Source organism: Trichoderma asperellum, chromosome 4, assembly GCF_020647865.1.
Source record: "Trichoderma asperellum chromosome 4, complete sequence".
Taxonomy (NCBI): domain Eukaryota; kingdom Fungi; phylum Ascomycota; class Sordariomycetes; order Hypocreales; family Hypocreaceae; genus Trichoderma; species Trichoderma asperellum.
In genome coordinates this window covers 4,536,528-4,558,002 of record NC_089418.1, presented here as the reverse complement: position 1 = coordinate 4,558,002, position 21,475 = coordinate 4,536,528, and the positions used below count along the sequence as shown (strand labels likewise).

Here is a 21,475-nt window from a genome sequence, read left to right as displayed (position 1 = left end):
GGATGGATGGCACGGATTCGGAGAATAAGCGCGTCTAGAAGCCATCATAGCCTATGCTAGCACAAAGAGGAATTCCAAAAACGTATTTTATAGCGGCAAAAAAAAAAAGTGTCCCGCGATGGATTGCCGGACTTGGCTGCTGTCGGGCTGTTCAGCCTATCAGATCTGCCAGAGACGAAGCAGGGGTTTGAGACGCAGACTGCGATGGAGCTTGCGGGAGTAGCCCGGCGTGCGCCTTGCCGAGCCAAATCCGAAGAGTATCGTCAGGTACTGGGCCGGAGATGAGGATTTTGGGCAGTTATTTTGTACTAACCGTTATTACGGGAGAAATTGGAGTTGCTGTTGTTGCGGGCACTTGTTGAGGTTGGCTAGCAGTTGTCTGGGTTAACGGGAGTTGGCGGATGCACTTTGTACGTAAGAGAAATCAAAGTTGAGTTAAGCCTGGGGGGCCATGATGCGAGGGTGAGATGCTGATTCAGGAAAGGATTTTTCGCACGCATGAGGGGCTGGAGCACGCAAGCCGGGATGCGACTTTTCGCAAGCAATTGGGTCTTTGACAACATGTCAAGGCGAAAGATGGCATTGCAATGGGTAGGACTTAAACTACATGTAGGTTGCGTGAATGCTTCGAGGCCGGTAACAACAACTTACTTGCGCCGCAAGGGATACATCAGGGTACATTCCTCAGGTCCCCACCGCCAACCGACAGAGCCAAACCAAAAGCTTGAGCCAGGACAGCAGCGGCTACAGGGGTCTATGCGACCGGCTAGCGGTTCGTCTGCCAACTAGAGCCTCCTGGGGGACGCCAATTCGCGGGAACAGAGCCCACTCTTCGCGCCGCCGGTGTAGATGTGATGTAACCAGTACTCTGCCCTCTGGCTGTTTGCCCGCTAACACGGCGCCCGATTCACTCACAGCAGTGCCCGAGTTTGACTGCGTCTCGCCGACACAGCGGTGGTTGCGTGATGCTCGGGGTACACGCAGGGTACGCTCAGGGTACATCTCGCCCTGGGAGCTGCTAGCCCGGCCCTTGTTCTCCAGCTCAGTTCGATGCAGCGCAAATGCGGATCTCCGCGGCGCGCTGGATCGCTTCCACCTACCCTTTCGTCACTGCGCGGCTGCTGGGCTTCTTTTTTTGCTCTGATGGAGATTTTTTCTCGTCTCCTTTCGGCCCTGTGTTTTGCAACCCGAGACCCGGCTTCGTATATTATATTATGCCGTTGGTCTCACCGAGCTCTGGCAGGTTCTGATGGCCAGCATCGTTCACACCCTCTCTCTATATCTAGACCGGCGCTGCAGGGCTGGCTGAGCTGAGCTTCTCTCCTGTACATCCCACTCAAGCTCGCCACCCAACTCCCTCCGCAATACTGCTCTCTTTATACCGGCTATTTCCCCCCAATTGGTCAAGGCCGGTCAAGGCAAAATCAAATCGAGTCGAATCCCGCGGCAGCAGTGCTCAGTCACGACCGCCATCATGCCGCCCATCCACCATGGCTGGAACTTCAACATTGACCGGTTCCTCAACCCATTCGTGCCTCCGCCGCCATGGAAATACATCCCGTATCCCGTGTCGTACTGGCTCGGATACCGCAAGACCAAGCCCCAGGAGACTGGCAACTTGATGCCCATCTTCTGGGCCTTTCTGGGTGTCTTTGGCGCCATTGCCATGATTGAAGCCGTCAGCATGCATGTGGCCTCTTTCGCACCTCACCACGTGCCTCATATTGTGGGCAGTTTTGTAAGTTTCCGCCTTTCATGTGTTTCCATACGAACACTGCAACTGACTGTGTCTTCAAGGGCGCTGCCGCCGTGCTCGAGTTCTATGCAATCGAGTCGCCCCTGGCCCAGCCGCGAAATGCCATCATGGGACAAGTCCTCGCCGCCGTCATCGGATGCGGCGTCGGCAAGCTTTTCCTCCTCAGCGACAACTTCGAAGAAATCAAGTGGCTCGGCGGTGCCCTTGCCTGTGCCTCAGCTACTGCCATCATGGCACTGACCAAGACTGTGCACCCGCCCGCTGGCGCGACAGCACTGCTGGCCGTGGTTGATCCTACTCTCATCCAGGTCGGGTGGTTCTTGATTCCCGTCATGTTGCTGGGCTGCGCTCTGATGCTCGGCGCGGCGCTGCTCATCAACAACATTGAACGCCGCTTTCCTGTTTACTGGTGGACCCCTGATAATTTGCGACAACCCAACTCCCTCTTTCGCCGTCGGCACTCTGTAACCGAGGCGTCTGAAGCCGGCAGGGACGAGTCTAAGCCAGAGGAATCGAGCGAGAGATACACCTCAGACCTGGAATCCCCTACCGAGAGAGAAGCCACGAGGGAAGACATTGAACACGCTGCCGACATCATCATCAAACCAGGACAGGTTATCGTTCCCGAACACGTCTATCTCACGCAGGAAGAGGAGCAATACCTAGAAACACTATGCAAACGGCTCTAACCGGATTCTACGTCCATACTGTATATCACAAACTATCCATCACATTGGCGTTATTTTGGAGACATTGGGTGCATTTTTTTTTAGCCGGCGAATAACGTATATTGAGCATTCGGCATGGTTTGTTTACTTTATTCTAATACAATACACAGCATATACGTGGGATACAAAACTAAACGCGACAATGGATGGAATTACGAGATACCATTTCTACTCAAAATATAATACATAAACTTTATCTACCCTCTTGCCTTTGCCTTTGCCTGTGCCTTTGCCTTTACTTATACTTTTGCTATAGCGCTTCAATGCGTCACAACTCTCCACAGCCAGGATCCATAGCCCAAGCTAAAAAACCCCGCCATCACGTTGAATGCAAATACATGGACGTTGCTGTACATAGTAAGAATGCAGTATGCATATTGGGTAATTTGAATTCAGGCATTGCCAGGGTTGGCTGCTGAAGGATCCAATTGTTTCATCAAATGGGCTTGTTGGGCTTAATTATAGCGCCTCTAATGCTACGCCGCTGCCTGTTGCGCTGCTGGCGGTCTGAGTCACCCCGGCAAGCATCATGTCCAATTGGACTCAGCCTCAACCTCAGCCCACAGATGCATAATAAGCATAACTACCTAGTAGCACACAGCCATGGTGGTAGTTCTAGACTCATACTATGTATGTACGACATGATGCGCCATGCAAGTCTACACGTATAAAGATAGGGCTGCTACACCTTATTTACTCCTCAATCCTCGTTTCTTTCTTTTCTTTTATGCGCAGCTTACCCTCTTGTCTCCAGTGTATATCGTAGCTGCTGCACATCATCATCATGGCGGCAATCGACGGCCAAACCGAGGAGCTGCCATGGTTCCTGAGGACCTCATATCCCGTCCTCTTCTCTTCACACGAAGCCCTATTCAAGTCTCATGCCGAGTATGACAGCTTCCTCGTCAATGAACTGCGGGGCTTACACAGGGTCATGTCGCTCGAGTCTCTGGAAGACTCCATGGATGGCGCGACTTTGACTGCTGAAGAGAAGGAATTAATACTAAAAGAGAAAAAAAATGACGACGAAAAGTTTTTCAATCTCATGTTGACGGAGAATTCCGACGTTGCTTTTCGCTCTACCAACAGCCCAGTAGTGGACCTCTTTTACGAACTGGAAGAGGTCGTTTCTGGCCCGCGCCTGCAGGAGCTTCTCGAAGCCGCATGGGCTGAGCAGCCGCTGGTCACCTTGAAAATCATCTTCAATGCGCGCTCCATCCACCTGGGCAAGAGCTCGAAACACGTCTTCTACCGCGCCGCTGGCTGGTTGGCAGAAAACCACCCGCTTACTCTGGTCGGTAACCTGCGGTGGCTGACCCGGCCGGTTATCGAGAAGAAGGTGAGAAAGGAGGGCGAGAAGGACCCTGACGAAGGGTTTGTCAAGGTGGAGAAGCGAGATGGGATTGAAGATGCCGTGGATCGATTCGATGTTCAATATGGAGTTTCGCATGGCTATTGGAAGGATTTGCTCAATCTTCTGGCCTTGGCGGCGGAGAAGAAGCTCAAGGTGCTTGAGAATCCGAGGGACGTATTGAACGTGGAGAATGAGGTCATTAAGACAAGGGTTATGAGGCGACGACAGCAGAAACAGGATCCCGCAGGTGCCGAAAGAAGTGGAAGGACGGCAAAACGAATTGCAAAGGAAAAGAAGAGGAAAGCCGAGAAGAAAGCCGCGGAGATTGAGCATGCGCTGGAAGAAAAGACAGTACACATTGGAAACCCAATCTTGGCCAAGCATGCAGCGAGGGACGCCAAACATGAGGCTCTCATGAACCTGTTTGAGGCCAACGCCTTTTACCGAACGCTGCATATTACCGTGGCTCGGCTCTTTGCTGAACAGCTCCATGCAGACCTAGAAGCCCTCCGGAGTTCTGATTCCAAGGCCAAGAAAGGCATCTCGCTTTGTGCGAAATGGGCTCCCTCACATGGCAATTTCCACGACAGGCATACCTGCATAATCAGCTCCATCGCCGAGATCCTGTACCCTCGAGAGTCTCTCGGTAGCGCCGTCTCTGCCACCACGAGCCGACAAGTGTATCTTCGCCATGCCCGCGAGCAATATCGCAAAGACGTGTCCGCGCTGAGAAAGCATCTCGAGGTTGTGGAGCGGTACATTAGCGCCAAGGCGTTTGAGAAGATCAAATATGACCGCGTGCCGTCCATTGCGATGAAGAACTATATGAATCTCTTTGCCAAGAAGGACTTGGACAACTTCCGCAGATATATAGACCAAGTGGCCGAGGGGAAAGCAAGAATTTCCGGCGCTGTTTTGATGCCTTCTACATTAGTGAAGATGGCATCTGGCCTCGAAATTTATGCCGATAGGGATCTGGATGAGTTGACGGCAGCCGAGCTGATGGACCACACTATCAAGGAGATTGAGGCAAAGGCTGTAGACGGCCAGTGGAAGGCTCTTGTTCAGCGGATAAAGGATTCTGGCACCTTGTCGTCTTGCATCGCGGTATGCGACGTCTCCGGGAGCATGAGTTATCCCGTATTCAAGGACAAGACGAGGCCCTTGGATTCTGCGGTTGGTCTATCGCTTCTAATCGCCGAGGTGACTGAGCCTCCATTCGGCGGCAAGTTCATCACGTTCCATTCGCACCCCGAAATGATATCCGTTGATACGACAATGACACTGTCTGAGAAGGTGGACGAGATGGAAAACTCAGCGTGGGGGATGAACACAGACTTTGCTGCCGTTTTCGAAAAGCTCATCCTCCCGGTGGCTATTGAGAACAATCTGAAGCAGGAGGACATGGTGAAGCGCGTGTTTGTGTTTAGTGACATGCAGTTTGATGAGGCGGAAAAAAGCATGGAAAATCGGTGGTCTTCGTCTTCTTACGAGAGGATCAAGAGAAAGTACGAGGAGCATGGCTATGAGATGCCCGAGCTGGTGTTTTGGAACATCGCGGGTGGAAGGGCGGGTTATAGCAGCGACGAAGACGAGAAAGACGACGAAGGCGAGAAAGGCGATGAAACTGCGCCTAAGCCTGTGCTTGCGGAAGAACCGGGCACGGCTTTGGTGAGTGGATATTCACAGGGTATGTTGAAGGTGTTTATGGACAATGGGATGTTTGATGGAGAGGAAGGGGAGGATGAAGATGAAGAGGAGGAGGAGGAGGAAGAGGGGGAGAACAAGGACGGGGAGGATAAGGAGGAGAGTCCCGTAAAGACGTTGAAGAAGAAGAAGAAGAAGGAGAAGAAGATCAATCCATTGATGACGATGAAGAAGGCAATTTCGCATAAAGGATATACCATGCTGGAAGTATTAGATTGAATGCATATAGGCATTTAGGACAATATTAAAAGAACCATCTTGATCTCGAAAGACTGCTAGTACCAAAATTACTGTAATCTCAGTAGAATGAGTATAAAGAGCGTCACTTTATAGCCCAGCTGTAAAGAAAGTACTTGTTTGAAAAAGAAAGAAGAAAAAAAAAAAAGTAAAACGCGAGATGCAGATCATCAGTAAATTAACCAAGACATCATTTACAAAATATGAAGAAAATGCAAAAAGAAAGGTTTGGGGCCAAACCGTGGATTGAACACGGGACCTCTTGCAGTTGAGTTGGTAACCCAAAGCAAGAATCATACCACTAGACCATTTGGCCGATTATTTGATATGATAAGCTGAGTTAAATCGAACTTATAAATGACTACTCCGATAACAGCATTAGCGTGAGAGCTAACGACGACGGCTTCAGTCAGTAGCATGCATAGATATTATGCTCCAGGGCTGAGAATATTCCTCAATTGCATTCTCATTCTCCCTTTTCTATATGCTTCTCTTTCTTCTTCTTTTTCTTTTTCCTCTTCCACCCCTTTTCTCTTTTTCATTTTTTATTAGTCTTATTGATATTATATGTGTGCTCATTGAGTAATAATGCGGCCATAAATTTGGCTATATTCTAGGGTAAACTTGGTATCTATCGAACCAATGTCAGGAGGCACAAGATGCATATTCGCGACCAAATCTTGGTATAATCTATTCTTGTATCAAAAAAAGTGATTCTTGGTTAACTATATTGTTTTATACATTTAATTTTACGCCTGTCCGTACATCCACTATATCGTGTCTTCGTCACATCGATATGGTTGAAAATCAAGTTGTATATCTAAAACGTGTAAATGTAGCCGATGGCAATATATCGCCTACTCTACACAATAATACACGCATGCACGTTGCATTCATCCATATCCCACGTTACAGTAACCTTTAATAAGCAGCTTCCATTTACAAGCAGATACAATCTATTACTGCTCCATTGCCACTAGCACAAGCGTATAGATTGATAAATCACAGGAGAGTCAGAACCGTCGGCATCAAGAAGAATATCAGCACAAAAGCGTAGAACATACCAAGACGTCACAGGACCATCGCAAGCCTAAAGCGGAAGAATGGACAAAAACATGACATAACGTAATTTGTAACCAGATGTTGAGAACACCTTTCCCCACGTTATACGAGATTTAACACCCCTGGATGAGACATGATACCGGAGTGACACATGCCAGCCGCCAGTTTCAAAAGTTCCAGATGAAGCGTTTCCAAGCCGTCTACCCTCTAGCCGCGGTATCATGAGATGAAATTTTTGAGGCATCCAAGTCAATAATTGCCATTATATTTCTTCCTTGTGTGTGCTTCTTCCCCTCCAGCTGGCTGCATATTCTGTCTTATTCTATACTGCACAGCCTTGAGCTTCTCAGACATTCCTTGATAGATCGGACAATCAGATGCTTCACTCACCCGCACACGCCCCCTAACTCTAGCATGGCGTGTCTCTTTCCCCGCATATTCGTCCCAAGTATCGCGTATTCTATTCGCGAGCCACATTTCAATATCCCAGCCTCTAGACGGCTCTGCTTCAAACCTAGCTGATCACCGGGGCATCTTGAATACGCGTGGATCTGGAACTAGCTTCTTTGGCCCATTCCATTGAGTCTCCCTGGCAGTAATCGAGTACTCTGCCAGAGGGCTGTCATATCTGTACGCTTGGAAAAAAAAAAAAAAATTCACTGTAGTCTGAAACATCGGAGTAGATGCCATCTATTCAAATTGTATCATGTTAAACACAGTATCTAGCCTGTAGATATCTAATATCTATCTGTTTCATTTATAGTCTTCATGTAATCGCCTAGAACAAGCCTGCTATACACCGTGTGCGCGATAAGAGTCCCTGTCTCTGAACCTCCCCCAAAACATAACCGGAGAGAAATATGATCCATACAAAAGAAGAGCAGTAGTATAACTCGCTGACGCCTTGAGCCGAAAAAAACATAAAAAAAAAGAGTTCTTGTATATCTCTTAATTGCGCCGAGAAACTGGGTATTAAGCTGTGTTTGTTTGCAAGACGTGGAACTCCTATCCTTCCTCTCTGTCCGTCTTACTCCTGTAAACCTTGTAGAATATGTCGAATAACATGGTAAATTTCAAATTTGCCGAGTCGAATAATGATTTGCAAGTCGCTTAAACAAAAGTGTGTTTTATCTGGATAGATTTCGCTGCTCGCTCTTGTAATGTTGCTTGCTAAAAGGAATGAATGAAATGCAAAAAGGAAAGTGGTTGAAAAGGAAAACAAAAGGGCAATAATTAGGAATCAGAAGCTGAATAAGCCGCTTCTCCTCTTGCCAAGCGGATATACAATCAAAGCACTCATAAAGAGGCCAACGCTGATGCCAATTGCGACCTGGATGACGCTCAATAAAACTGTGAATGCAGTACCATCGATCTGAGAACTGCTAGAAGTTGCTGTACTATTTTTGTTCAAAAGATTGGCCGAGTTGATGCCAGCCAAGAGGGAGCCACTCGCAGCTAGACCAGAAGGTACCTGTACAAAGATGGCTGGGAGCATGGCAGCAGCAGCAAGACTATATCCTACTTTCCTGGGCAGTCGCTTCTTCTCTTCTGGAGGTGGTCCCGCGCTGGATTCCACGTCAGGTACAGGAGGCATTGTCGGCCTCCTCTTGGAAAATCGCGGCTGGACTCGTGCTTGCCACCACTCTACGAGATCTAGCCAAGCGTTTTGCACGTGCCGTCCAAGTCGTGAGTATAGGTTGGCCAAGATACCAATTGTCAGCGCGCCAAGCATGTTGGATATTTGGCTATTGCTTTGAAAGTACTGGCTCGAATAGCTGTTGACACAGAAACCAGCCAGGGACATGACAGTCATGACAGGCGTCTGCTTCCACTTAGCCTGGTTAATGATACACAGACAGAGCGTGAAACCTGGAACAAATAAGATTGACCATGCGCGGTTCGCGCTGAGAGGGTTTTCGCAAGTTGTAGCACTGGCCGCTCCGCTGTCAAGCATGCCATACAAGGAGGCTCCGATGGTGATACCGTAGCCAAGAAATAGAGTGTAGATGACGGCATGCACCATGCGGACGCTACCGGCGACAATGTTGTGGCTTTGTAGCTCCAGAGAACCACAGAGCACCATGTAACCGGGGAGAATAAGAGCAATGCTACTCTGTGCCAACGCGCTAAAGCAAAATAGTTTCCCGCCCTGGATAGAGCCAAATCCACGGGCTATAAATGTCGTAATAACAGCAGCGGAAACCTCGAAAACGTGAGCATAAAGCTCATTGCTGGGGGCGAACACGAGCTGAAGTAGTCCGACCAGGCAACCTAGAAGGAATGCAATAGGCAGATCGATGAAGCGACCCTGGAAGGCAAATGGAGCTACACAAACCGAGGCGAGACCATACATGAATACGCGAAACCAGGTCTTGAACTTGGGCCTCCGATCTATGACCTCGTCGAGGCGCCGGGTTGCCTCCTCCACGCCAATCTTATCGTGAACGACGTCCTTGTAGATGTTATGAACATCTCGTAAGCGACCGAGATCAACTCCCTGAGGAACTCGAACTACTTTAACTTCCGCCGTGTGGGTAGAGCTATCGTCGAAGCTGATGATCATGCAGGATGGCATGTAAAGGAACTGGCCTTCGATTTCAAGAACGCGGGAGGACATGCTCATGTACTCCTCGAGACGGTGCGTTGGAGCACCGTACATCATCAGGGCGCGACAAAGCTTCAAGAGATACCTGTGGCGTGCAATTGTGCCAGCGATGTGAACGGTAATTCGAATTTGTTCCTTCTTTGATTTCTTTTCCTTCTTCCTCTTTTCACCAAAATGATCGGATATTTCGCTAGATCCAGGAGCGGCAAACATAGTGGACGACTTTAGTAGCTCACCCAATGCAAGTGAAGAAGTCGAATTTCCAGATTTGTGATAGCCTCTCAGACGACTAGATGATCGTGATCGAACAGTACTGACGGTAGAGGGCCGTCTGGAAGACGGGGGAGAAGGTTGCGGAGACATTATGGGAGTTGTTGGGGTCGTAACGGGAGTGGTGAACCCGCTGCTAACTTGGCCTCGATTGGCGCCGTGGTCATCGCGGTGAAGCTTGAGCAGAGAGGAAAGGATGCCTCCACGATATCTGGACGGCCTGGGAACGTAGTCTTGAGCGTAGGCTTGCATGATGACTGGAGTTGATCTGCCGGATGAAGAGGGTTGTGGATGGAATAGATAGTCTTTATCATGAGAGCTCACGAGCGCCTCTGCTCTATCGTGTTCATGTGGCTGGTACAAGCGGGAGCTATGGGGGGTACGATATGTGGTAGTATGCGTGTTGTAAGGCGTATATTCCCGGAGAGTAGACGTGCGGCTAGTAGTGGTAGTAGCGTCATCATCCAAGTCTGGATCAGGATCGTCTGAGACGTTAAGGACGGGCTGGAATGACCTTTCAAGTTCGATAGAGTTTCGTCTTGAACCCGGGGCAGACCTGGAGTAATACGAGCCCACCGATACAGCTAGGCGATCTGCTCGTTGCCGTGCATCCGTCATGGATCGAAGCTGCCGCTCTGTGACATGCTTCTCCGCCTTGTCTGCTTCCTCTTGCTCTTGAGGGGCATTGTAGCTGGTGTTGCGCCTCAAGACTGGTCTTGGCACTCTTGGGGTAGTAGATTCTCCAGCTTTTGGTAGGGGGGTCGATGCTTGTGGTGGTGACGTTCGTAATTCGTGTGAGTTTTGCTCCTCTGTCAGCAGTACCTTGTTTAAGGCAAGTCTCAATTCCTGAGCATCTGGTGCCCCTAAGGGAGTGAACTGTAGGGTTGGTGATGCCTGGGGTGACTGTTCGAAATATCCAGCAGGCGAGCTGTGATCCAGGAGCCAGTCACCACTGCTGGGAGAGGCGATTTCTCTGCCAAACGGACCAGCCGACAGGTTTGCAGATGACCTCAGCGATGATTGCTTCGATTCATCCTCGCTCCAGACTACACGCTTCTTGCCTTTGCGGCCTGGCGTAGAGATCTCGCTAACGTCTCCATAATCTCTGGGGTCCGTTGACATTGCTGTGGTGTGCCGGTTGCCAGTATGGTCGGCTCTGAGACAGGTCTCAGGGTTTGAGGAGGGGCTTCGAGCCAGAGAAAGGAAGATGATGCAGCATGATTTGGGAGAGAACAACTACCACAGCTGCGTGAGCACATGTAAATAAGAGGGAAAAAAATGCCATGAGTAATGGCCAAGGAGGGTTGGATCTCCGGCTGGCCTGGAATGCCCCTCCCCCCTTGGGCGTGGTGATCCCTGATAGCGGCTCGGTGTCTCGTCAGCGAGCAAAAGCTTGTCTGGGCCCCGGGCCTGTTAGATTTGCAATTACAGCCACGATGGCGAGACGAAGAGTGGGGGGGCCTCCGGAGAGGAATCCAACGTCCGCGAGCATGCCAGAGGCCGGTGCGGAAGCTTCTGCAGGCAAGGCGTGCGCTTGGCAGGCCCAGGAACATGGCGGACGCCAGCTTTGCATCCCCGGTTTTTTTACTTTCCACCTTTCCGCCATGCTCCATATCCCGTTGTCAGTGCCATGATTCCATTCTGGCCGCATTGGCTAAGACGTGTTTGCTTGTCATGATCGACTGGTCTGCGGCAGCTTCCATTGGCTTCCGTGATCATCAGTGGCTCTTCATCCATCTCCATCGCATGACTGCCGTCCCAACTGTCCCTGTCGCCGTGTGCCATGCTATCAGTATCATCAGCATATTTCTAGTCATTCCTGGCTGCGACCTGCCGAGTTTAGTCAATCGGTAGCTTGGACGCGGCCGCCGACCATCGGGTGCATAATCCTCAATAATACGAAATCCGCAGCAAGGAAAAGGCGAGCTAGCCAAGGCAGCGGGTCAGGCAAGATGCGAAGAATGAGTGCGTGATAGAGAGAAGTTTTGCAGGTGGACCTGAAAAGCGGTTCTGCTGGCTAAGCTTTGGCAGCGATATGGAGGTACAAGGGCACCGTATAGCCGCTCGGGTTGCCTCTTTGGACTAGCCGGTGAAGAGCTTATCGCTAAACAGTGCACGTGCAGCCACGATATCAGGTTATCAACTACGAGGCGAGATAGTTTCTCCATCGATTCTCCATCAATTCTCCGCAAGCCGTGGCAAAGCATGTCTTCGTTACGCTTTGGTTGCGTATCTATGGCACACTCGCAAGCTCGTATTCACCCGCCACTGCTACTGAGGCTTGTGAGGGCAGGTACCATCATTATATGATCTCGTTTTCACGGAACTATATCCGCCTCATGGCAAAAGCCTTTTGCGTGGGTGGCGAAGATGCCTGGATTCGCGCCACTTTTAATTTTTTTACTTCTTTCTTTCAGCCGCCTCGCCAAACACTAACTGACAGCCGCCCTGGCTAGAGCATTCAGTGTTAATTAACCTCTTCTATCTAGTCTAGCTCTTGGCTAGCTTCGATAAGAGTCCTGCTAGGGTCCTCCCAACAAGGGCCAACGCCAGAGAACGCCAAGCAGCTGACTGGCATCTCGAGCTTTGTTCTCGAATCTTTCGCATCTCACTTCCAGGCGTGAATCTGCCTATCGGAAGAACCCCTGGCGCTTATCTATGCTGACTAGCGTGTAGAGGCATCAGGAGCTAGGCTCATGCAAAATTCTTCATCGCTTTCACCGATCCTTGATTTCAGCGGGCAACATGCGACGGTCGCAAGAGTCCCTATTACGGCTCGCAGTCTTGAGATTGCTGCCCAACGATCAGTTCTTTTGCGCCCGAGGGGAAAATATCACCGGTTCCAAGACCACTGCCGACGGGACCCAGTCCGAGCTCCTCCACTCCACTGCTCAAAGCCGGAAAGCTTAGCTTGAAGACCCATACTCGCACATAACGGGATGAAACCCACCCGGCCCACGTTGGGGGCTAGAAAGCAGATCAAGAAATCTTGTTCTCGCCTAGACAGCCATGCTGCTAAGCCCGCAAGATTGCGCGTGCATATTTTGGTGCCTTGCTATTAATATCTCTATCCGCACAAGCCGCACTACTCGAAGCCAGTGGTTGACGATCTACCGAGACTACTCCTGAGCGGACTTGGATGGCACGATTCATTGTCTGCCGAAAGAGCCGTTTCACTTAGATAGAATTATCATTGGCGCAGGAGCACAGCCGTTATCATTTTGCATCCGTGAGTACGACCATGACTTGCCCTATGGGTCAAAGTTTCAGATGTGTGCCATCTTGTCGGTCCATTATGATGTACGACAAATTGAGTGCCTCAAACATTTTGATACGGTTTGTCTTAGCATATCTGAACCTCAAACGTCATCTTCATCTGCTTGACACAAAATTCTGTGTGTGTATCAGACCATATATCTTGAGGACACACAAAGACCCAGCCACTGACGATCCTGTTTAATTTGACCCGCATAAACGCCGCTTCTCTGTGTTTCCCCTTGCAACCTGTAATGGAATATGCAAACTTGTCTCTCTCTCTCTCTCTCTCTTCTCTCTCTCTCTCTCTCTTATTGTTTCAGCAATGTTGCGTATGTGTGTGTATCCATCATTGATATGACCATCGTTATGACATCGAGAAAATGTACCGAAATCAGGATCTGCCGATTCCAGTGATGCACTGAATCAATCCCGCTTCTATGATCGTCAGGGCTCGTTTCTTCTCCTTTTTGCCTTTCTCTCCCTTAAAAGACGATCAATCGCTTGATGGGCGTGAAATATTTGATATGGTGATTCAACTTGTCAAACGAAATCAAGATTGACCCTTCATAAAATTTGACGTTTGGTATTCGCACCCTTGAGTGTGACTATAGAAGCTACCCTTTCTTTCATGATGATATACTGAAAGGGAATGCTTTCTTTCTTTTTCATTTTTCTGTCTTTTCAATTTTTTCTCACCAGATAAAAAAAAAGTATCATTTCGAGCATTCTTCTTTCACCACTGGCATTCCCTTATCTTGCACAGATGCCAGCCAAGCGACCCCCAGCCCGGACTAATTCATTTATACCGCATAAAATTCCTATGCAAAGGATTTCGTCTGGTTCTCGCAGTATTCAAAGAATTTCCCGGCATTGGATGTGTCTTCTCCGTTTTGTGGAGACAGAGACTTGTCAATATCTGGACGAGTTGGGCCAAATCGACCCCAGGGCATGACGTATTGTCCACTGTGCTCTGGCTTGACATCTGGAGATAGGCCGGCAAACAGCTCCGAGTATGCACCGTAGATGGGATCATGAAGGACCGGTAACTGGCCTCTGCATTAGCGTGATATGTATCTTCCTAGGCTTTGTAAAAGTAATCTACTGACCATTGAATAGTATTCAAGCGGAGACACGTCGCGCTGCAGCGGTGTTTTGAGATTACCAGGATTGACAGTCTGTCATGTCGACACATTGTTAGAATTTTTGAAACCATGAAAGATGACGTCGAAAAACACTCTGACTTACCAAATGCAAAATTCCATTGCCAGCATCTCGTCTAGCCCATTCGCTACTAATGAAAAGGTTTCCGGACTTGCTGGCCGAGTATCTAGTATACTCATCTAACCATTTCTTCTTGTAGTCCAGGTTGTCGAGATCTATGCCACCCTTTGGCGCCATTAATTGTATCATGAGTGACCCCAGCCAAACAACACGGACACTGCCTGCCGGTGAAGATTTGGCAGTCGATTCGATGACCGGATGGAGGAGCCTTGTAAAGAGGAAAGGACCGAAACAGTTAACAGCCAACATTATTTCATGATCCTAGATGAAAAACAGGTAAATATCTCAGTGAGCCATCTTGCTTGGCAATTAATGGAGATAGAATGCGACCTACCTGTTTCGACCTGGTTGGAGCCTTTTTAGGCAAGCGCATAATTCCTGCATTGTTGAAAAGAACGTCAAGTCTCGTTTCCTTTTCCAGGAAGGCATTCGCGCTGGCTTTAATAGTGGACAGATCTGCTAGATCAAGGAGCAAGAATTCCAACCTGCCCTTGGAGTCGGGATAAGCTTCTTTGATGGATTTAATGGCATCTTGACCAGCGTCTTCGCGGCGCCCTGCGATATAGACGACTGCGTTTTTTGCGTACAATATTTTTGAGAGCTGGTATCCCACGCCGGAGTATCCGCCGGTTACGACGACGACCTGCTCGAGTAGACATGAGCGGCGTTAGTAGGGCGACTCAGGGTTACACGCCGAGATGCCATCCTGTTGGGATTTTTAACTGACCTTTCCAGAGAGATCGCCCAAGTTGTTCTCCGTGAAAGTAGGCTTCGGTGGGAAACCCTGCGTCAAAATATTACCAAGCCGCTTGAACATGGTAACAGATTTGAGGTTAAACTCAAAGGTCTTTATTTTGATGCGTGCGGCGGTATGAGAAGCCGGGAAACGAAGAGCTATGCTGAGAAGCCCAGGCTGGTTTTTATTGCCCGCGTAGAACGACAAAATTATGGAGAAAGAATGAGGAGATCACGAAATTCGGCCTCGGCAACGTCTTTATATAAATTACCAGGGCAAGCGGATATCTAGAGACAGGGATCTAGCAAATGATTAGCATACAACCCCTCAAGCATGCGCACTGCAACTACGCCAGTATGCCCCCCGCTTTGCTCGATGCCATGCCGTTCATGTTTTCGACATATATGTGCATTTTTATATGCTATCCCTGTTTCTCGGATACTATTTGGTTGACTATCCGCCGAGTACTCCGTACGCTAGTAGTAGATTATTTACGCCCGCATACTCCGTACAAGCCAACCATACTAATTGCAGCTTGGAGATTCTGGCGAGTTTGTCAGCGTCCATCTGTCTTCCCCTGCATACCATCCTTCACGATAACCAACTTCTCCGTTGCTTATACTGGAAATGCAGCTGAGCCGGTCTGGTAGCTATCCTATCTCCAACCCAATATCAGCCGCCAGTTTCAGACTCTTGAGCGGACTTGAAGCATAGCCCGGGGAAGCCCCACATGATTTTCAGTATTAGGAGGCCAAAAAACACGCCAAAAATCGCACATACAGGTGGACTGGAGCTGTACGATACGAGGAGCCATCTTGGTCCGCAGACTAGCCGTAGATGGTAACTACGATAGGATTTTCCTAAAGAAGAATCCACGATGCCGCCAGCTTTACCAATTGCGGCCGTCGGATGGCGGTGACCACTGCGGGCAGATTTGCTAATCTTGGGCGATAGGCTGACTCCCAATACATAAGTCTGCGTTCCTGGATTGGAAGACGGTCATCACATGCTATAATCTTGGTGCGATGCTTATAGCATGAGCCTATGCGACTTAGGGCCTTGACTTCTCAGCCAGTTGCCGTGTGCACGAGTGGTACAATCGTGATATTCGGCATAGATGTACCTAACAACTATCACTCAGAGAATGATCTTTACTTTCATGACTTCGTATGGACGGCTATAATCGTCATTGGCTGCCGTTGTGGCCATGTCTCAGATGACAACCTTGGTTACCTGAGTATATCTAAATGTGGCGTCAATAGGCGGCATCTATCCATCTTCTTGGAATAGCTTGGCTAAACTACGTATATTTCCACGTATAACTATATAAAATTCTGCTCTGTCATCGTCGATCTTTCATACTACGATTAAATAGCGACTATTGGGTGATAGAATTGCTACAACTGGAGATTTCACTTTCACGAGCGAAATCGCGAACGGTTGATATGTTGGCAGATACAATAGGTTGCTTTCTCAAGGCCATATTTGTCCTACATCTTTACTTTAGACTAGCCGATGATGAGAATTCTATATTTAAGCCTCTTTTTGTCTTTCTGCAACCGTGGTGTAACCATATGTCTAGTGCGTAACAGTGGAGTTTCTGCCAGTGTCAATCCCCCAAATACGTACAATTCACCTTGTGTTGTCTTGTACGCCACCTGGCCTGGTGCAAAGTGAGAAGCACCTTAGAAAGCGCCGATGTCGCATACGTTAGACATGCATGGATGTACCCTGTATATTGCAGGTGCTACAAGCATGTATCTGTTAAAGACATTAAGCGCATATCTACCTACTTGATTGTTGGCCAGCGACTCGCTCCTGTTGCGATACATGGCCTACTAGTAGGAGTGGACTGCGCTGTTCTGGCCAATTAGCTTCAAACTATATGAGCTTCATGCAGATCTAACGTTAGCCTGTTCCGCCTCTCGCTAATCTTGATATAGAAAAATGTGTCCTCTGTAACGTGTTAGGCAACCCATCGGTCTTACATTTGTGCCCCTCATATTCTCCAGTTTGCTTATGCTCCCAACAAAAATCGTTTGTACTTGTAAAGCTTATAAAAGACTCTATACTAGTCTTCAAATAAGACCTCATATTGCCATCAGTTGTTGAGTCATTGCAACCATAGGACATCGCAAGTCGGATGGTCTGTCGGGTAACGATCGGCAAACAGAGTCGACAGACAATGCTTGGTAGAGTAGCAGCACAGACTTGTTAAGTAATCTGCGGCTACACCGCACATCGTTGTTGCATTGAATGTCTTAGAAACTGCGTCATGTGATTTGCAGTCTAATTGTTGATGAGTTTCTTCTATATACTGTCGGGCACCTTGCGTTTGTCCTTCACCGTTTCATATCATTAGTACCCGCAGCCGCGACAAAACCAAAACCAATCAGCAGCTTCAATATGACTTCTTTCTTCCCAGACCCCAGGCGGATTGTCACCGGCCACAATTCAGAAGGCAGAGCCATTGTAGTTGCCGACAGCCCAATTCCATGCGTGCCGACGCCAACGGGGGCCAATTTTGCTGTGCTCTATGAGACGCACCAATTCCCGGCGTCCAACGACGAATGGGTTGACCCTACCAAGACGCGAACCACTGATTTGTCGAATCACAAGGGAATCATCCTCCGAGTTGTCGACATCCCACCCAAAGTGGAAACGGTAACAGTATTTTTTATTTCAGATCCAGGGCCCGGGGCGGGGTATTCATTCGGGGCCAGATACTAAGAATGGCGGCAGATGTTCCATCGGACGGAGTCGCTAGATTTCGGCATTCTGCTCAATGGAGAAGTTAGCTGGTACATTGCTTCTCTCTCAACTTGGAATTCCTTTGGCCCCAGTTGCTAATGTATCTCTCTGTAGCCATCTCGATGATGGTGTCCGCATCGATATGAAGCCTGGCGATGTGTGCGTCCAGCGCGGTACGATCCATGGATGGACAAACTACTCGGACGAACCCGCTCGTCTGTACTTTGTCTTATCAGGTAAGAAAGCAGCCTTCATGTCCGTCGTTAATTAAGGAGACAACCTCACAACGAAAATAGCCGCTACACCTGTCAAGATTGATGGAAAGTCATTGACGGCTACTGGATATAGCAAGGAAGAAGTCGAAAGTGGAGGCGCATCACACTAGATACTTGGTTATAAATTTTCTGCAAAGCGATTCCTGGAAATTCCCATCTGTCGGATATTAGTGCCTAGATGACCAAAAAGGATGTCATACACATGCTTGGATACATTTGCGAAATGTCATGATTTAGGATAGGCGCGGTGCTCTTTCTTTTAGCTCTTTCAATTTTATAAAACCGAGCCTATTTTCCCTCGTGAGTAAATTGAATTGGCAGTTGTCTGGATTACTTAAAAAGCAATACCCTGGGATATTTCATTCTCCAGCCAATTCTCCAGCCATGCTTCCACATTGGGCGTATCTCTCTCTAACCACTGGATTATTCCCTGCGCGTACTCCACACTATGATCCAGCTCTCGCTCCACACCTCGTATATCTTGCTCCTTGACCAGCCTTTCGAGAGCGAGTAGCTGATTACGGGTCGTTAGATAAAGCGTGGTGAATCTTATAATCCGATCTCTGCTGCCGAGGGTATCGGGAAACGCCAGTATAAGCTGTGCCCAATTCTCTTGAACCCATACCCAAGCCATGTCACGCGCTGTTCTTGAGTATCCCAATCCTTTCAAGATGATTGGAGCTTCAGATGGCTCGAGTTCTTTGGATAAAATAGCGTCCAATGTGCGCTTAACGAGAGTAGGGTCTTCAGTGGCAAGAAGTGATTGAGCGGCTATGCGTCGACTGTACGAGGATGGCGCATTTTTAGCATGATCAAAAATCACATTGTACTAATTACAATTAGCCAGAATAACAACGTCTATATTGAGATTTACTTGTATAACTTACTTCCTTTACCCCACCATTAAGTAGAGTCATTCGAAAGACTCCAAGCTGTATGCTTTTGTGAATTGCGTGTTCGTCGCCATTGGCAAACTTGTCAAACATGGATTTTGCTGCCTTTAAAACTTTGCTGTCGCCTGCTACGCCTGCCTCCACAAACGCCAGTGCCTTGAATAACTGTGTTTCGTGATCTCCATTGCCTGTAAAGTCCCAGCCCAGACGGTGGCTTATCGGAGCCGTAATCTGTACGTAGAAAGATTTCAGAGCACTCGACACGGCTTGGTTTCCAATATATGCCTGGAATAGATTCCGAAACTGGTCGGCGAGCTCGGTCCAGGGCAGATAGTCATTCTCCCCTAACGATCTGACAAGATCAAGCACGGTAGAAGTCTTATAGTTGCCAGCCTGAGCAAAGGCAAATGCATCTGAAATTAGGCCAGCTCGCTCCTGTAACGTGAGAAGCCTGCTGTGGCATGCCTGTACTAATTTTTTGAGTCTTTCTTCGGGATATAAAACGCGACAAAGTGATGTGCGATTGGCGTTTAGTATATAAAACTCGTGCTGGTCAGTTTTAACATCTAGCGATAAGTTTTCGCTGCGATTTTGAAGAATTGTGGAAGTAGTTCCTGATGCCGTTCGTGTATTGAGGAAGATTGGCCAAATGGTCTGATCTTCTTCGGGTTTTACATCTCCAGTGAAGAGGAACCGATGCTGCTCAAGGTTGATTTCACCATTTTTCTCAGAGACTATGAGATAGGGATAACCGGGCTTCTTGGTCCACGGATCCATCAAGGAAGCAATATCTTGTCCACAAATCTTCTCGAATGAGGCCCATAAACCACTGGTTTTGGCATTGCTATAAGCATGAGCCTGTAGATAATCTGATATAGCAGCAAAAAAGACGTCTGGAGTCAAATAATCGCGAAGCATGCATAAGACGAAGGCACCTTTCGAATAGGTGATCTGGTCAAAGCCCTGAGATATATCATCGGGACTCGAAATTGGCATCTCAACAGGATGGGTGCTTCGATAGGCGTCTATGCCGAGTGCGCCTGCGGTACTTCCAGTACGACGATATGCACATGATGACCATGTGGGCTCCAAGCTCCGTAAGCAGTCCTGGAAATGTCAGTGAGTGTAGAATAACTAAAAATACACCAAATTTTCTCACTATAGTCATCGCCGTTGCACTGCAATTTATTAGTTATTGATAACTTGGAGCATCTTGGAATCTTCCAAGTAAGCCAATAGACTCACCCGCCCTCGTTAAGCCAAAGTTGATCCCACCATTCCACAGTAACCAAATCTCCAAACCACATATGAGCCAATTCGTGGAGCAAAGTTTCCGCAATTGCCTCTCTTTTATCCTCTCCGTCGGTTGCATTGTCGAATGGGAAGAAAGACGACTGTCCCATTATCATCCCCCAGTTTTCTACAGCCCCAGGTAAGAATGTAGGAGCCGCTAAGAAGTCCAATTTGGGCAATGGAAATGGGATCTTGAATTTGTCCTCGTAAAATTTGAGGCCACGGGCGACGATATGAGCCGCATACTGTGTCAATTGGACGTTGTCTGATGGAGTTGTGTAAATGCGGATAGGTACACGACTTTCCATATTCTGGATGTATTGTAAGTCGCCAACAGCACAGCTGACGAGGTAGCTTGACATTGGCGGAGTTTTGTGAAATCGGGTGATTTTTTTTCCTTGCTCGGCGAACTGCTGTACCGTATCAATGTCCATATTACTCAAACAGGTGTGATGTGAATCTGATATGAGAGTAACAAGGAAAGTAGCTTTGAATGCCGGTTCGTCAAAGCAGGGAAATGTTCGCCTGGCGTATGTTGGTGCCATGTGCGTGACGGCTAGCACGCCCTTGGAACCATCGGGGTTGTTGTAATGAGAAGCATAGAAACCTGAGATGTCATTGCGCAGACTTCCAGTAAATTTGATTCGAAGAGATGCTGTCTCTCCTGCACTTAATGGCTCGCCAAAGAAGAAGTTTATCATGCCGGCCTCTACGTTCTCTAGGAATGGGATTCGATTGCTGGGATACTGCGTTAGCTTTATTATAGAAGCTATATAACTGAGAATAGTAGGTATACTTTCTATCTGGGCCTTCAATAAACGCAGACCCAATGGTCAGATTCTCAGAGTGCAATGTTACTTCACCAGCTTCTTCTAGCGTCTCAAGTTGGATGGTGACGTTGCCAGAATACGCTGCCTTTTCGAAATGCGGCTCGAGTGTGAGGTCATAGTGAATAGGTTTAACGTTTCTGGGAAGGCGGAAATTTTCCGGTGCCAAAGAGCAAGACCATTCGTCCTCAATGTTATTCGGACTTTGCATCTCGTTCTTGATGGTTTAATCTCGTACTGGCGTTCGTATGTTGGACGTAAAGACTGTAACATGTATTCAGTATAGTCTGTTGAAAGTGTTTGTATAAATAATGGATATTTTAACGGCCGTTGGAATTGTAGGGAATATAAATGGCTCAGTTGCAGACTCATCTACTGGTTCTGTCTTTATATATCTGTTACTCTACATTGGATACTGGCAAATGAGGAGAAGGTTGGACAC

The 21,475-nt window shown here is 48.2% G+C and overlaps 6 protein-coding genes and 1 non-coding gene across 7 annotated transcripts; 3 read left to right on the top strand and 4 right to left on the bottom strand.

Annotated features, from left to right (window-relative positions):
* The first annotated feature begins 1,081 nt into the window (after nt 1-1,081).
* Nucleotides 1,082-2,681, top strand: TrAFT101_007886 (uncharacterized protein). Its single transcript, XM_024901978.2, has 2 exons — nt 1,082-1,738; nt 1,798-2,681. The coding sequence occupies exons 1-2, from the start codon at nt 1,475-1,477 to the stop codon at nt 2,443-2,445; spliced, it is 912 nt and encodes a 303-aa protein (XP_024758994.1). The 5' UTR covers nt 1,082-1,474; the 3' UTR covers nt 2,446-2,681.
* Nucleotides 2,682-3,145: 464 nt separating this feature from the next.
* Nucleotides 3,146-5,814, top strand: TrAFT101_007885 (uncharacterized protein). The gene has a single exon (XM_024908403.2). It carries the CDS (start codon nt 3,269-3,271, stop codon nt 5,762-5,764), a length of 2,496 nt encoding a protein of 831 aa, XP_024758995.2. The 5' UTR covers nt 3,146-3,268; the 3' UTR covers nt 5,765-5,814.
* A 199-nt stretch (nt 5,815-6,013) lies between these two features.
* Nucleotides 6,014-6,098, bottom strand: TrAFT101_007884. The gene has a single exon. It is a non-coding gene; the product is annotated as a tRNA-Pro (tRNA).
* A 1,412-nt stretch (nt 6,099-7,510) lies between these two features.
* On the bottom strand, nt 7,511-11,700 carry TrAFT101_007883 (uncharacterized protein). The gene has a single exon (XM_066128171.1). The coding sequence runs from the start codon at nt 10,839-10,841 to the stop codon at nt 8,085-8,087; it is 2,757 nt and encodes a 918-aa protein (XP_065984288.1). The 5' UTR covers nt 10,842-11,700; the 3' UTR covers nt 7,511-8,084.
* A 1,051-nt stretch (nt 11,701-12,751) lies between these two features.
* Nucleotides 12,752-15,196, bottom strand: TrAFT101_007882 (uncharacterized protein). Its single transcript, XM_024908405.2, has 5 exons — nt 14,986-15,196; nt 14,593-14,901; nt 14,223-14,519; nt 14,084-14,152; nt 12,752-14,023 (listed from the first exon to the last, which is right to left on the bottom strand). Exons 1-5 carry the CDS (start codon nt 15,073-15,075, stop codon nt 13,796-13,798), a joined length of 993 nt encoding a protein of 330 aa, XP_024758999.1. The 5' UTR covers nt 15,076-15,196; the 3' UTR covers nt 12,752-13,795.
* Nucleotides 15,197-17,237: 2,041 nt separating this feature from the next.
* On the top strand, nt 17,238-18,388 carry TrAFT101_007881 (uncharacterized protein). Its single transcript, XM_024908406.2, has 4 exons — nt 17,238-17,664; nt 17,737-17,795; nt 17,860-17,981; nt 18,042-18,388. The coding sequence occupies exons 1-4, from the start codon at nt 17,401-17,403 to the stop codon at nt 18,128-18,130; spliced, it is 534 nt and encodes a 177-aa protein (XP_024759000.1). The 5' UTR covers nt 17,238-17,400; the 3' UTR covers nt 18,131-18,388.
* TrAFT101_007880 (uncharacterized protein) lies at nt 18,263-21,367 on the bottom strand. Its single transcript, XM_024906831.2, has 5 exons — nt 21,003-21,367; nt 20,159-20,944; nt 20,073-20,091; nt 18,908-20,020; nt 18,263-18,849 (listed from the first exon to the last, which is right to left on the bottom strand). The coding sequence occupies exons 1-5, from the start codon at nt 21,242-21,244 to the stop codon at nt 18,355-18,357; spliced, it is 2,655 nt and encodes an 884-aa protein (XP_024759001.1). The 5' UTR covers nt 21,245-21,367; the 3' UTR covers nt 18,263-18,354.
* Between the last annotated feature and the right edge of the window lie 108 nt (nt 21,368-21,475).

Coding starts and splice junctions, on each gene's coding strand:
- TrAFT101_007883 (XM_066128171.1), bottom strand. CDS start 10,841: ATGTCAACGGACCCCAGAGATTATGGAGACGTTAGCGAGATCTCTACG.
- TrAFT101_007886 (XM_024901978.2), top strand. CDS start 1,475: ATGCCGCCCATCCACCATGGCTGGAACTTCAACATTGACCGGTTCCTC. Junction 1,739..1,797: donor CTCATATTGTGGGCAGTTTT/GTAAGTTTCCGC, acceptor TGTGTCTTCAAG/GGCGCTGCCGCCGTGCTCGA.
- TrAFT101_007880 (XM_024906831.2), bottom strand. CDS start 21,244: ATGCAAAGTCCGAATAACATTGAGGACGAATGGTCTTGCTCTTTGGCA. Junction 20,945..21,002: donor ATTGAAGGCCCAGATAGAAA/GTATACCTACTA, acceptor GCAGTATCCCAG/CAATCGAATCCCATTCCTAG. Junction 18,850..18,907: donor TTAATGGTGGGGTAAAGGAA/GTAAGTTATACA, acceptor AATTGTAATTAG/TACAATGTGATTTTTGATCA.
- TrAFT101_007881 (XM_024908406.2), top strand. CDS start 17,401: ATGACTTCTTTCTTCCCAGACCCCAGGCGGATTGTCACCGGCCACAAT. Junction 17,665..17,736: donor CCAAAGTGGAAACGGTAACA/GTATTTTTTATT, acceptor GAATGGCGGCAG/ATGTTCCATCGGACGGAGTC. Junction 17,982..18,041: donor TCTGTACTTTGTCTTATCAG/GTAAGAAAGCAG, acceptor CAACGAAAATAG/CCGCTACACCTGTCAAGATT.
- TrAFT101_007882 (XM_024908405.2), bottom strand. CDS start 15,075: ATGTTCAAGCGGCTTGGTAATATTTTGACGCAGGGTTTCCCACCGAAG. Junction 14,153..14,222: donor GCAATGGAATTTTGCATTTG/GTAAGTCAGAGT, acceptor TCGACATGACAG/ACTGTCAATCCTGGTAATCT. Junction 14,024..14,083: donor CGCTTGAATACTATTCAATG/GTCAGTAGATTA, acceptor TGCAGAGGCCAG/TTACCGGTCCTTCATGATCC.
- TrAFT101_007885 (XM_024908403.2), top strand. CDS start 3,269: ATGGCGGCAATCGACGGCCAAACCGAGGAGCTGCCATGGTTCCTGAGG.